The sequence below is a fragment of the Quercus lobata genome, chromosome 7, assembly GCF_001633185.2.
Source record: "Quercus lobata isolate SW786 chromosome 7, ValleyOak3.0 Primary Assembly, whole genome shotgun sequence".
In the NCBI taxonomy this organism is placed as follows: Eukaryota; Viridiplantae; Streptophyta; class Magnoliopsida; order Fagales; family Fagaceae; genus Quercus; species Quercus lobata.
In genome coordinates this window covers 28,224,814-28,240,473 of record NC_044910.1, presented here as the reverse complement: position 1 = coordinate 28,240,473, position 15,660 = coordinate 28,224,814, and the positions used below count along the sequence as shown (strand labels likewise).

Sequence of the window (15,660 nt, the reverse complement as noted above, 5' to 3'; positions counted from 1 at the left end):
ATCCACTATAGTAAAGAAAAGTTTCAGATCTAGTACAAAACCTTTGTCCCTAGACTTTACAATCCCCGTAGATAAACTTACAGCAGAAATCTTCTACCGCTTCAGAACCTCTGAACTCTTCAATATATGAACGCCACCCTTTTTGCACGGATCCCAGTATGTGACTAACTAATGATACATGGCTCCCAGTATGTGACTCACTCACCAACTTGAAGAAGATTATTGGCTGCAAAGTTCTTCACTTCATCAACAATGAAGATCAAGAAGAACTTGGTTACAAAACCCTAAGGCGCAAAGACGCAGTAGCTTCTTTCAGAGAGAATAAGACATCGGTCACTTTTTGCATATGTTCATCTTTATTCTCTTATGTGACGGCTTCTAAAATAAGCCTTATATATGTCTAGGGTTGTGAGAAAAGAAATCCTACACAAACACAAAAACATGGGCCGAAAATCAGATCTAAAAATGTAAATTCCTGTAACCTCGATAGATACCTTGATCGATTGAGAATTTGTCGAGCTTCATTCATTAAATCTCGATAGATAGCTATCTGTCGAGCAACTATTGAGCTATCTATCTATAGGTGTCGAGCTATCTGTCCAACTTTAATGAATAGCCCTTCTTCACTTGTTTCTTGGTCCAATCTTCATGGCTTTAATACTAGACTTGAACAACATGTTTCTTGAAGTACGAAACACATCCTAGATCTACCTAAATACAAGTAAAGTGCATTTTGTCAAAGGATTAGCCAATTACACAAAATATATCCTTAACAACGTGAAAAACCCATGACAAAGGGGTGAAAAACCATGGTGAGGAGCAAGGATTTGGTGTCCTTACTCTTGCAAGAATATTACATTCCTTTTCAATGAGACCGATAATACATTTTTTATTCTCTATTCAGTGTCAGCTTTTGTCTTTTCTTCTTGTCCTTTTCTACCTTACTCCTCGTATATTTGCTGATACCTAGAATGACTAGTGTACATATCCTTTTATAGTACATGGAAGAACACTTGGTGTACAAAGGCAGGTGGCAACACTCTATTAGTGTTTGCAAATCCTAGATGACAACTAATCAATAGTACACATTTGTCCGCTGGAAGAGAGAAAAAAGCTCAGCTGCTTGGAGGAGGTATGTGGGGAAGGACAACACATGTCATGGTTGTAGGAAGATATGATCGTGGGTTTTGTTTCTTCCTCAAGCCAAAGGGGGAGCTACACGTGTCTACTGTGTTGCCCAAGCAAGGTACTATCCAAAATAGGAAGTGACTAGAATCTCTCTCAGGGTAGCGCTTGGTGATCAGTACAGTACATCAGAGAGTGTCCCCCTTTCCTTTAGATTCTAGCAGCTGTGTGGAGCTCACGCCATTGAGGTGCTCAAGGTGTAACTTCCCACCTCAAATACAACCCAGTTCACAAGAAGATTCTCGTGCTTGTACACAACAGAAAGCCTTTAGCTGAGTCACTTGTTATTCTAGAATACATTGATGAGACTTGGAAAGACCAGCCCATCTTGCCCAAAGATCCTTATGAGAGAGCCAATGCTCGATACTAGGCCAAGTTCATAAACGAGAAGGTAAATATCATTTACTAATTAAAAATTTGTCATGTCCTAAACAAATTATAGTTAAAATTTTATTTATTGGATTTAGTAATGTAAAAAATATCTTTTAAATTTTAAATGATCATAGTATTGGATGTATTTTAAATTTATAATTTTTCTTTTATAAGATATTGTACTAATATTTAATTTAAACTACTATTGCTAGGGTCATATTTTGTTGTAATTGGATAATTCTTTGACAAAATACACTTTACTTGTAATTGGGTAGATCTAAAATGAGTTTAGTACTTCAAGAAACATGTTGTTCAAGTCAATTATTAAAAATATGAAGATTGGTCCAAGAAACAAGTGAAGAAAAGCTATTCATTAAGTCTCGGCAGATAGCTTAACAGATGTCTGTTATCGAGACTTAATATGAAACTTGATAGATAGCTCGAGAACAGCTCAATCTATTGAGATTTACAATTTTAGAATTTTCAGATCTTAAATTCGCCCCAGTCTTGTATATTTGTTTGAAGTTTCTTTTTTCACAACCCTAGACATATATAAAGCTTATTTTAAAGGCCATCAAACACGGATATAGAGACCAAGAGACTTATATTCTTCATGTGAAGTTATTGCATTTTTATGCCATAGGGTTTTGTAACTAAGTGCTTCCAGATCTTCATTGTTGATGAAGTAAAGAACTTTGCAGCAAACAACATCTATTCAAGTTGCTGGAGTTAGTCACGTACTTGGGATCCATGCAAAGGGTTAGTCACAAATAGGAGGTTTGTGCATCAAGGGAAAGAAGGCTACTATAAAATCAAGTCCAACTGGGTATTAGAACGAAGGTTTAATTGTAGGTTGATATTTCGGGATAGGGTAAGGGTAGTTGATAAGATTCCTTATACTTGTAACATCTTGATTGTTGATTAGCGGATTCTTGGGAGTTGTGACCTTAAAATCACTCAGTGAAATTTTTGCCTTGCGATTTTTCCCCATTTGTCAACAAATCATTGTGTCAAATTTATTTTCCATTGCATTTATTTATTTATTTATTTTTTGTGATTTGCATGAAATTGAACCTAATTAATAAACTTGGGTAATTGAATTAATTGACCGGGGTCAAGCTATCTTAATCCAACAACCATGATATTGATCAATTTTTAAATGAAAATAGCCCGTCTCCAATCAAATAGCGGTTTTTCAAGTGGCTTATAAATTATGATTCTACTTTCTGTTGTTTTTATTTTTGGTAATCTTATTGAGTTTCACAACCTCCGTTGTCAGTGGTAGTAAATTTCCAGTTAAAATTGTGTATGTTAAAGATAAATCATTCAAAAGCAAATACCCCTGCGTGCATTGCAGCCAAAGATTCCATAAAGTATGTGTCCGCGAGCTTGTTTTTTATTTTTATTTTTTTGTTTTTATTTTTTAATTTTATAAACAGTCGTTAGAGAATAGAGATATAAATTATCAATTAAGAGAAAAGGAGAAAAACTGTAACTCGCACTAAAATTTGTGTTCTCTCTGTTTTATTTTAATAGTGCTTGCCTGCAAGTTGGAAATCTTGCTCGTGTGAAGAGAAAGAGCGTGAAAAAGCTGTGGAAGAAGCATCTGAGCTTCTACAATTTCTAGAAAATGAGCTCAAGGAACAGAGGTATTTTGATGGAGAGACTATAGGACTGCTAGACATTGCTGCTAACATCATAGGCTACTGGGTTGTAATTTTTGAAGAAGGTTCTGGGGGTAGAGTTGTTGATAAAGGAGAAATTTCCCAAACTTTGCAATTGGGCTAATGAGTTTGTGGGTGTCAGTGCCATCAAGGAAAATCTACCTCCTAGAGACAAACTAATTGCCTTTTTGCGAAATCACTTTGGGCTTGGTAATGCTTCCAAATAGGTGAACGTACACTCACCACTCACAGTTGGTGCATATTATTGCGTAATAATTGAGTGCTTTGTCATCAATCGGGTTCTTATGTACTTTTGTAATTCCATGTGATTCATCTGTAACATTTTATGAATTTGTTTGAGCCTTGTACTTGCTTGCCCTATTGCAGTTTTTCTATAAAGTGTTCTCCACTCTTGGTTATCTTGTCAAATAAAATTTTTGTAAACTAACACTCTTCACATACATCTGAAAAATATCAAAATGACTACTGCACACCCTTGGTGTGATGGTTCCTCTACAAGTATAAGTGTTTGTGTGGTGTGGGGGGTAAGGGCTAAGGTTCAAGTCTCTAATAGGGAGCTTCATACACATATACACTTAGGTTAGGTCAGAGTAAAATTTCTATCTTATATTAAAAAAAAAATAAAATGAAAAGAGATGACAACGGTAATAAGAGTGTCAACAAAGGATAATGAGCAACAGAGATAGACATCTTCTCATTGTCAATATCTAATTTAGTAATTCCTAAGTTAAACATTTGGCTTCAAGACAAGCCTTGTAACACTAAAAAGATATATCTTTGTAAGTTTAGGTGTTCTAAACTCACTTTAATAATATGACTCCCTTGAGGCAAATCACCTGGTCCAGTGTCTGAGTTTTGGCACGTGTATCCAATTGTTCACTCATTAGAGCATTAGTACTGGTGGTGCTAAAAAACTAAATTGCTATTTTTAGCACCACAATATACAAAAAGTGTGCTACATTGGAGATGGTATAGGTAAAAATTTTAACTACTCAACTACAGTGCATAACCATCTATAGTTGTGCACTGTAGCTCAAATGTTAAAAGAAAATAATATATTTTATTCTTTCTCCCATTAAAAATATATTTATTTCCTTTTTTCTTTTTCCTTTTTTTCCCCTCCACTCCATAGTTCCACTCACTCTCTTCACAATCTCATCCAAGCTTTCTCTTCCTCCACTCTCACCCACCAAAGCCTAGTCCTCCATCTCCCTTACCCTTCTCTGATTTATCCTTCTTCCTCAACTCACAGCTCACCTAAGCTTTCTATTTAGTCAACCATCTTTGTTCCTTCTTGTCGCACCAAGCCCCATTGCCGACCCATCTCTCTCCCAGTCACCTAGTCGCCAAGCCATCTCGCCCATAACGCAATCCCCCACCATGCCCAAACCCTATTCCCAAGCAACTCCACTAGCATTGCCTTCTTCGAACTCAATGGCATGAGGCGAGTTGAAATTGGTGAGGCATCAATGGCATGAGACGAAGTCAACCGAGTGGAATGAATCGAAGTTGAAATTGAAATTTTCACTATTGCCACCAACTACGACGGCGTCGTTTTTGGTTGTAGCTCTAAGTTTGAGCGTGAGGCAAATGGGTTTTCTGTTGATGAATGGGTTTTGATTTTGAGGTTAATGGAATTTTTTTTTTCTTGGTTAATAGGTTTTGCGGTGGATCATGACTGGGTTTATGGTGGTGGATCCATGGTTGATGGTGGCTGAGTTTGAGATGGTGGATTGTGGCTGGTGGTGATGTTGTGAATGGATTTAGTTTGAAGAGAAGACAAAGAGATAGAGATTAAGAGAGAGAAAAAATAATAAATAAATGATTAGTGTTTAACTTTGACGTGAAAATAAGAGCATTGACGTGGAGTGAGTTGTGAAATGGTAAGTTAAAGGAGATAAAGTGGCTTTTTGTGGTGCCAAATTGCTAAATTTTTGGCACCACCAATGTTGATGCTTGTTACCCCAAAGGGCTAAATAATGAGGCCGGGCATAATGAGTGAGATTTGTGTAAAGTTGCTAATGCATGATAACAATTTAAATAATGAATGTGTGATGATGGAGATTTTACCCTCTTACCTGACTGAAGTAGTGAAGGTCTGAAGTAGTTCAATTCAATGGCAGAGCCAGAAATTTTCTCAAGGGGGGCCAAACTAAATGAATCATTTTATTCCGGTATCCTTAATTCTCTCAATATAAATGCATGACTTTATTTTTGGAATTTTTTCATGCTAAAGAGATAAATTTACTTATTTATTTTTATAAATAAATGTTTGCTTTAAATGCTCTTAATTAAAATTGTTAAGGACATATTTTATGTAATTGGTTAATCTTTTGACAAAATGCACTTTACTTGTAATTGGGTAGATGTAGGATGAGTTTAGTACTTCAAGAAATAAGAGTTCAAGTCAAGTATTAAATCCATGAAGATTGGACCAAGAAAGAAGTGAAGAAAAGCTGTTCATTAAAGTTCGATAGATACCTCGACAAAAACAATATCTATCGAGATTTAAGAACAAAGCTCGATAGAAGCTCGACAGAAGCTAAATTTGTCGAGGTCTACGAAATCAGGATTTTCAAATCTGATTTTTGGCCCAAGCTAACATGTATGTGTAGGGTTTTTTTTTTTTTTTTCACAAACCTATATATATATAAGACTTATTTTAAAGGTTGTTATACATGGAGAACACATGCAGAAAGTGACCCAGTGCCTTATTCTCTTTGCAAGAATTTACTACATCTTTTGCGCCTTAGGGTTTTGTAACCAAGTACTTCTTGATCTTCATTGTACATGAAGTGAAAAACTTTGCAACCAACAACCTTCTTCAAGTTGCTGGAGTTAGTCACGTACTGGGATCTGTGCAAAAGGGTGGCGTTCTTATATTGAAGAGTTCAGACGTTCTGAAACGGTAGAAGGTTTCTGCTGTAAGTTCATCTATAGGGATTGTAGAGTTTAGGGACAAAGGTTTTGTACTAGATCTGAAAACTTCTCTTTACTATAGTGAATTACTTTTTGGGAAGGTTTCCCCTCCAAGTTTTTTACTGTGAAACTAGTTTGTTTCATTAGTTTTCATGGGTTATCATATCTTGTCTTATTTACTATTTCGTTGTACATGATATTGATATTTGTTCGTTTTAACAAGGTTTATTCATAATAAATTTAATTAACAACTTGGATTTAAAATTTGTTAATTCTATCAACTGGGGTCTAAATTTCCCAACAAAAATTAATGATATATGACAAAAAGCCAATATTAAAAGGAAAATAAATTAGACAACAATAAATTAAAGAGTGTTTGTAATTTTTTTAATTGAAGGGGGAGGGACCATAAATAGAAATTTATTCAAAATATTGACATTAAAATAGAGGGGGGCGGGCATTTTTGAAAATGCTAGGCCCCCCCTCCCCCTCCCGTATTATCAAATTCCTCATATTGGGTGTATATATATATATATATATATATATATATATATATATATATATATATATGACTAGGGCTCTCCCAAAAGTAGGAGCAATTGCCTCTATAGATGTTTTTTTTTTTTTTTCATAAAGATTGAGACTCAAATAAAGAGATCAACAAAAGATTGAAATTGTGGAATAGGAAAGGTATGGAGCATCTTATGTTTCCATAACACAACATGACAAAAGCCGTAGTCATTTGGTTATAAGTTGTAACATCTATACCTTTTTTTTGTTCAAGATTGTAACCTAAAAAGCAACATATATTGAGAATGTATGATTGTAGTTTATTGCACTCGTGAGTTGGAGGATGACAAACTAGAAACAATGAAAGTCTCTAAGCTAACTATAGTTAGGAGAAGTGCCAAATAGGTGTTCATAGGGTGTTGATTATGCAAAAGGGATAAGGATAATCAATTAATGGTTTGAGCAACAGTAAGATATGTTTTCCCTCAAAAAGAGTTAGGAACATATGAAAATTTATTAAAATTTATTGTCCAAACTGTAGTGTCCAAAAAACATATCAAAATTTGCTTTCTCCTCAACCATTATGTTATGAATCGATGTACCTAGGGGGAGGTGGAATTCAAACATAAACATGAGATAATATAAACTAGTATAAAGTATTCCAATACCATTGGGTTATCATCTAAACCTCAAGAGGTAAATCAATTTTTTTTTTCGTCCAATTAACATGAAATTCAATAAAATAAACTATAAGAAACTTATCCTAGCAAGAAAACTATACAATAGTAAAGAGTACAATAATGTTATATATAATACTCTCTCATCTCCCACAATTAGTGAGTCTCACCATAAATTTTAATTAGTGTGATTCATTATTATATGTGAAGAGAGGGTATAACATTATTGTATTCTTAAGATATTGTTTACTCTTTCTAACAAATCTCCTACTCATTCAATTTATCGTGCTTAGGGTCCATGCCATGTGTAGCAAGTTTGCCTGTTGTAATTTTGTTTTTTTTTGTTTTTTTTTTTTTTTTTAACGTATTTGATTAAGTAAAGAATTTGAGGTTACCTGTACAGACAGTAATAGCCCACCAGGCTGGATCAGCCACATGACCCAAGAGGCTGTTGACTATAGTAATTAGTACTATTGTCCTTTAGCGCAGCCCCTGCTGAGAGCATCAATGACCTATGGGCTGAAATGATTCCTGAATATAAATTGGGTTTTTTCCTCTTTAAATAATAACCTGCAATTGACCAATCTATTAACTGTGCAGCATATTCAGCAAGTCTATCACTATTGGTCCATTTAGATTGAACTTATTTTTGTTGAAATTGAAAATTGAAATTAAAAATACTATAATAAAATAAATTTTAAATGTGTGAATAGTATCGTGAAATCCATTTTTAATGAAAAGGTTGCTAAAAAGTGAAATTTGTAGGTTCGTAAACAGTACATGAATGTACTGTTCACGATTGACTTAGTCAAATAGTGCGGCTGAAAAAAAAAAAAAAATCAGAAAAGCAGACTTTGAAAACGCTGGATTCATTTGAATCCAAACGGGATAAGTCTTCAACCACCACCTAGTCCTGCATTCTAGAACCTATTGACCAAGAAACAAAAAAATAATACAAACAGCCAAAGGCTTAATCTCCAAGTAACCATTGTGCCTAGGCTTTATAAAAGGGCATCAGACGCAGAAGGTAGAGCCAAGCCTTTGAATCTTATTACAAATTCCTTTAAGTGCAGGAACAAAGAGTGTCATTATGGCCGAAGAAGTATTGGTGTTTGGTGCGTGGGGAAGCCCTTTTAGTCGCAGAGTAGAGATGGCTCTGAAACTGAAAGGAATTGAGTACAAATACATTGAAGAAGATATAACCAACAAGAGCCCTTCCCTCCTCAAATACAACCCAGTTCACAAGAAGATTCCTGTGCTCGTACACAATGGAAAGCCTGTCGCTGAGTCACTTGTTATTCTCGAATACATTGATGAGACTTGGAAAGACAGTCCCATCTTGTCCAAAGATCCTTATGAGAGAGCCAATGCACGATTTTGGGCCAAGTTCATAGACGAGAAGGTAAAATATCATTTAATCTTAAACTTCTTCAAATTGTAAATTTATAATGTAAAAAAATAAAGTCAGCATGATTTAATTTTTTTTCTTTTTTTAATTTATTTGATTTATTTATTTTTTTAGTTTTAACCTGAAATTGTGGTATAATTAATTTTATATTTCTAATAAAAATACTATTTTGGTACTCACATTTTGAATTCACGGTAAATTTCAACCTTACATTTTGGTCATTATTATTTTAATTTGGAGCCAATTTAGTACTTTTATTTATTCTTCTTATTATTTTTTGATAGATAGTAATAAAGAGGGCGTATGGGATTATTAGGCATGACTTTAAATGACATATAATTCTAGAGGCATGACTTTTCGTGTTTTTTTTTTTTTTTTTTAATGGGGATAGGGGGGTTAGTTCTTGAAAATCGTAGTGACATTAACAATTGTAAATGGCAACATAATTCTAATAATCCTCTCATGTGGGCCGAAAGGTGGGTTTTTTTTTTTTTTTTTTTTTTAAATTTATTTATTTAAATTGAAGATATTGTATAAACAAAGTTAAAGTTCAAGTTCATGATTATCTTCTTTGATACCATGATATATTACTAATTATTTCAAAAGTTTAAGTAGTTAAAAAATAACTAATTTAATCATTATTCTAATAACGTATCCGAAGGCTCTAATGAAAAAACATGTATTAATAATTATCTATTTGTGCTTTTTGTGTAAGCACTTGTTGGAGATACAATTTATCAACCTAGAGAAATAGACTGCGAGTGACACTAAATTTGGAATTTTCTTTATTTCTTTTTTTAGTGCTTGTCTGCAATATTTAAAGCTTGCTGGGGTGAAGAGAAAGAGCATGAGAAGGCTTTGGAAGAAGCATCTGAACTTCTACAATTTCTAGAAAATGAGCTCAAGGAGAAGAGGTATTTTGGTGGAGAGACTGTTGGACTGCTAGACATTGCCGCTAACATCATAGGCTACTGGCTTGGAGTTTTTGAAGAAGCTTCGGGGGTAGAGTTGATGACAAGGGAGAAATTTCCCAAACTTTGCAATTGGGCTAATGAGTTTGTGAGTGTTAGTGCCATCAAGGAAAATCTACCTCCTAGAGAAAAACTGATTGCCTATTTTCGAAATCGCTTTGGGGTTGGTACTGCTTCCAAATAGGTGAACTTACACTCGCCACTTACAGTTGGAGCATATTATTGCAAAATAATTTACCACTTTGTCATCAATCGGGTTCATATATGCTTTGTAATTTCTTGTGATTTGTCTGTAATAGTTTATGAATTTGTTTGAGTCATTGAGATTGTACTTGCTTACCTTGTTTCAGTTTTTCTATAAAGTGTTCTCCACTCTTGGTTATCCTATCAAATAATAATTTTGTAAACTAACATTCTTCACATACATCTTAAAAATATCTCAATGACAAGAAGTGCTAACTGTTGGATCCCAAATAATATTACTACCAATATTATTAATCCCAAATAGCAATCACATACAAAAATACAAATATTTACGTAGAAAACTCTTTCTCCTTGAAGGGAAGAACTACATGACAAACTTTGAATCAATTTCACTATTCTCAAATCAATTACAATGTCTCTTGTGTATATCTAACGACTAAAGAAAAATCTCTCTTATTTTTCTTTACTCTCACACACTCTCTTTGTGTCTCATGGCTAAAGAAAAATCTTTCTTATTTTTCTTTACTCTCACACACTCCCTCCTTGTGTCTCACGACTAAAGAAAAATCTCTTTGTTTGTTTGTTTTTGTTTTTGTTTTTTTTTTTTTTTCTCACACATACTCCGTTTGTGTCTCACGGCCAAAGAAAAACATTCTTCTTTTTCTTTACTCTTTCACACACTAATTATTTATCTAGAGGGCTGCAACACTTTGCTTTCTCCTCTTTAGCTTTCTTTTCTTCTTATTTCTCTTTTCCACATAGCTCTCCTTGACTATTTTCTCAAAGCGGCATCATTTTGCTCTGTCCTTCTTGGCTATCTTCTCTTCTTCTTTCTTTTTTCCACGTAACTCTCATTGGCTATTTTCTCAAAGGCGGCAATACTTTGCTCTCTCCTCCTTGGTTATCTTCTTCAAGGAGGCAACACTTTACTCTCTCCTCATTGCCTATCTCCTTGAAAGCAGGGACACTTTGATTTCTCCTCCTTGGCTATCTCCTAAGTGAAAATCTCTTTTTTCTCTCTTGGTTTCACACTCAATTTTCTCTCTCCCCATAGAGATGACCCTTGGACCAAAGCCATCAAATTCTTTGTAGCATTGTTTATTTAAAAGACTATTTTCCTATTCCCTCTTGGACTAAAAATATATTACTTCTTTAATAAGAAATAGTCTTTCCTTCTACACCAAGGAATTGTCTTATAGCCCTAAACAAATTTATATTTGCAAGTTTTGGTCTTGTATACACATAATAACTCCCTTGAGGCAGATCACCAAGTCCTATGTCTAAGTTTTAGCATGTGTATCCAATTATTCTTTCATTACTTGTTACCACAAAGAGTTAAATGAGGCCTCATTGAATGTGTGAGATTCATGGAAAGTTGCTAATGCATGATAAGTTGATAAAATTTTAAATAATGAATGTGGGATGTGGAGCTCTTACCTGGCTGAAGTGACGAAGGTCTGAAGTGGTTTTATTACCAGATTCCTCATATTAGAAAGATGACTAGGACTCTCCCAAAGTAGGACCAATTGCCTCTTCAGATTCCACATCTTATGTTTCCATAATACAACATGACAAAAGACTAAGTCATTTGACTATAAGTTGTATCATCTATACCTTTTCTATGTTTCCTCCTTCAGACCAAGGAAGTCAATACCGTATATCGTACTAAGTCTACTGATCATTGAACTAGTATTGGTACTCTTCCAAAATGTACTAGTCTATATTGAGGATATTTTGGGTATTTCGATCGGTATTGGCGTTTCAGCCAGTGCAATAAAAAAAAATTAAAATGTTAAAAAATTGAAAAAGATATTAGTAAAAAACATGTTATTTAAGCTAATATATTAAGTTAATGTATTTAAGCTAATATTTAGGCTTATAAAATATGTTAATTTTAAATTTTATGTTGATAAACATAAAAAATTGATAAATTGATACTTACACGAGTATATATATATATATATATATATATATATAGTGGTACTCCCAAAATGGTACACTGGTACTAACCGGTATCAAAATATTTCATTCTCCTAGCCAAACCAAAACGGTCTCTAATACGAATTTGACTCCCTAACTTCAAACCCCTTATTAGTTGAAGTAAACGATGCCCATTTAACTATCTTTATGGAAATAGATGTAGAACATAAGCATAATTATGTTTTCTTTGAAGAATACATCACACGTTTGAGAGAAAAACTTGCAATCTAGAATTCATGATAATAATCTCCTCTAACATCAACTACTTGGCCCTTTCTCTTTTGTGAATTTCCTTGCAAGACTTTATGGTTTTTGTATTGTTGAGCCTACATGTGTGAGTGAATTTGATATTGAATAATAACTAGAAAAGTGAATCATTAATATAATATAGTTGAGCCTAAACTAGTAAGCTTAAATTTTTGGGTTAAATGATGTCCATATATATTATATGAACTATTTAATTGGAGGCGTTGGTAAGTGGCAAGGTTAATCTCTTTTGCAAATGGAGTGAAAACAGGGGGCAAAGTGCATGTGCTTGAAGCTCACATAAGTGTGCATCTTACAAGGTAAGCCCATAAAGCTCACATAAACAATCCAAGAAAAAGGTCCAACAAAGGTGTATTGTTAATGATGCTAGATTAATGGTTTGGCACAAGGTTCCCATGGACGAGTGTGCGCAGTTGATAAGAGATTCTTGTGGATGGTGTACTAGAGGCTCATCGATGACACGTTAGTGAATAAAAACCCCCACAGGCAAGAGGGATCAATTAGAACTTGTTTATGGCCCACAATGAGGCAAATACTTACACGTAAGAATGAGATTGTTAGGCATACACGTGTGAGTAAAGTCTCATATTGTGCGATGCACGAAAAAAGTATTGAAAATGAATCTAAAAAAAAATTGGATTATTATTATTATTATTATTATTTAATATTGAATATATCATTTTTCATGTCAAGATCTAAGGAAATATAATTATAAAATATTTTACTGGTGTTACATATCAATTTGATATTTTAATCCCTAGATTTTAAGGGGTCATGAAAAATACTAAGTCGGTGGCACCTAGCCAAAATGTCAAGTTTTCAAAATTAGCTTAACGTAATTGTTTCTTCTTGCTAGTGGCCACATTGCAAATTTAAACTTGTATCTAATCAGTTATATACATATATTGAAAATAATTATAACATATTTCTATTTAGGAAGACTATTAAATATTGTAAGGATGCAAATTGGGTTTTGATTATGCAAAGTTTTAATGTCCTAAATTGCGAATGATGTTGATGACTTAGTATGCCTAAATGCATATTAGAAAAAAATGAGAACATAATCATATCACAAGCGTAAGGAAGAAGAGGGGTGGTATTGTATTTTAATGTTAAAAAAGAAACCAAATACGTCCTGCCAGACTATTTGACTCTCTCATCATGAACCCATACAGATTGCAGCCAACCAAAGCCATGGGAATTGTTGTCATACACTTTATCCCTTTGTGGATTGCCCCGCCTTGGATTTTGCATAATCTTGGATGTAGTGGACCATCTCAATGGTGACAAACTGACAGTGATGAATGAGTTTCAATGTTCCACTGTTCCTGAAAGTTATTTAAACTAACATAGTTGGCTTCTTTAATCGCGTATATTTGTTTAGCCATTGAAGCTCTCTCAAGTCTGAACTCTGAACAGAGGTAAAGAAAAAGAAAGGGTTTATCGGGTGGAGGGAGAGAGGTAGTGATTGGGTGGTAATTTGGTGAAAAGAACCTTTTAGTCCCTACATTTTCAGGCGATTTCCATTTTAGTTCCTACATTTTATTTTTATCACTTTTAGTCCCTATCTTGAAAAACGCTTCCCATTTTGGTCCTTACTGTTACATTAGAAACGGAAAAAGCTGACGTGGCAAACGGTATGAATAAATAATAATAAATTAATGTCCATGTGGCCTAAATTAATAATAAAAAATGTTTTTTGGTATTAAAAATGCCACATCAGCATCTAAATTAAAAAAATTAATTTTTTAATTTTAACTAATTAAAAACAGAATTAAAAACTAAAAATCATATGAATTGAGATCTAAGTGTGTCTTGAACAAGAACAACAAGAACACAAACCTAGATCCAAGAACACAAACCCAAAAATTAAAAAAAAAAAAAGAAAAAGAAAAGAAAAAGAAAAAGAGAGAACAAACTAGACATCAAGAGATTGAACTAAGAAGATGAAAGATCTGGGTTTTAATCAATTTTTTATTCCCAACGTTTCTTCTTCTCTCTCCTCTCTCACTTCTCTGTTCTCTGCTCTCGTTTCTCTCTCTGCCGTGACTTGTGAATGTTCTTGGTGGTTTCGTGGTTGTGCTTCGGCGGTTCGTGGGTTTGATTTGGTGGGTGAGGTCATGAGGCACGGTGGTGTCGGGTCGTTGGTTGCTGTGGGTGGCTTATGTGGTGCCGGGTTGCTGGGATTCATGGGTTTTTGTTGGGTATCGGATTCATGGGTTTATGTTGGCTGTGATATGGGTTTGAATTTTGTGGTGGTCAGATTCGTGGGTTAAGGACGTGCTCGATGGTGTCGCCGTTAGTTTGGCCATGGGTTGTGGGTGATTGTGCTTCAATGGTTCCAATTGGTTCATAGGTCCGATTGGTTCATGGTTCATGGGTTTTTTGGCTGTGGATCGTGGCTTATTTGGCCGTAGGTTGTGGCTGATTTGGTTGATTTGTTTCATAGGTTTTTTTTTTGGCCGACTCTGTGATTAAAACCCGGATCTTTCATCTTCTTAGTTCAATCTCTTGATGTCTAGTTCGTTCTCTCTCTCTCTTTCTTCTTCTTTTTTTTTAAAAAATTTTTTTTAAATAATTTTTGGGTTTGTGTTCTTGTTGTTCTTCTTCAAGACACACTTAGATCTCAATTCATATGATTTTTAGTTTTTAATTCTGTTTTTAATTAGTTAAAATTCATAAATAAATTTTTTTTATTAATTTAGATGTTGACATGGCATTTTTAATGCCAAAAAACATTTTTTATTATTAATTTCGGCCACAGGGACATTTATTTATTATTATTTATTCTTGTTGTTTGCCACGTCAGTTTTTTCCGTTTGTGATGTAACGGCAGGGACCAAAACGGAAACCGTTTTTCAAGATAGGGACTAAAAGCGGTAAAAATAAAATATAGGAACTAAAATGGAAATCACCTAAAAATGTAGGGACTAAAAGGTGCTTTTTGCCTGGTAATTTTTATCTATATCCATGAACCTGTCCATTACCCTTCTTATTTAATTTGGCACTCTTAGCAAAGCAAGGTTGGCGGCTCCAAGTTGGTCATAACTCACTAGTCTATCAAGTCTTCAAGGCAAAATATTTTTCGGATTGTGACTTTGCCCATGCATCTATAGGGAAAAAACCATCCTTTGTTTGGCGAAGCTTAATGGCTGCTCAAAAGGTTGTTCAGAAAGGGTTATGTTGGCGTGTGGGAAATGGTAGGAATATCAAGGTTTGGGAAGATAATTGGGTTCCTAGCTCCTCTACACATAAGATAATTTCACTTAGAGGTTCATTTCCTTTGAACTCAAGAGTCAGTGATTTAATTGATGCTAAACAGAAGTGTTGGAACTTGAATCTGTTGAATAGAGTTTTCCTTCATTTTGAAGCTGAAGAGATTACAAGTATACCTTTGAGTATTAGATTGCCGGATGATAAACAGGTGTGGGCAGCAACTTCAAATGGACTGTTTTCAGTTCGAAGTGCCTATAAATTGGCTT

At 34.2% G+C, this 15,660-nt stretch overlaps 1 protein-coding gene and 1 pseudogene across 1 annotated transcript; both read left to right on the top strand.

Annotated features, from left to right (window-relative positions):
- The first annotated feature begins 1,158 nt into the window (after window positions 1-1,158).
- Window positions 1,159-3,448, top strand: LOC115951842 (annotated as a pseudogene).
- A 4,825-nt stretch (window positions 3,449-8,273) lies between these two features.
- LOC115953078 (glutathione S-transferase U8-like) lies at window positions 8,274-10,120 on the top strand. Its single transcript, XM_031070556.1, has 2 exons — window positions 8,274-8,750; window positions 9,558-10,120. The coding sequence occupies exons 1-2, from the start codon at window positions 8,439-8,441 to the stop codon at window positions 9,909-9,911; spliced, it is 666 nt and encodes a 221-aa protein (XP_030926416.1). The 5' UTR covers window positions 8,274-8,438; the 3' UTR covers window positions 9,912-10,120.
- Window positions 10,121-15,660: the final 5,540 nt, after the last annotated feature.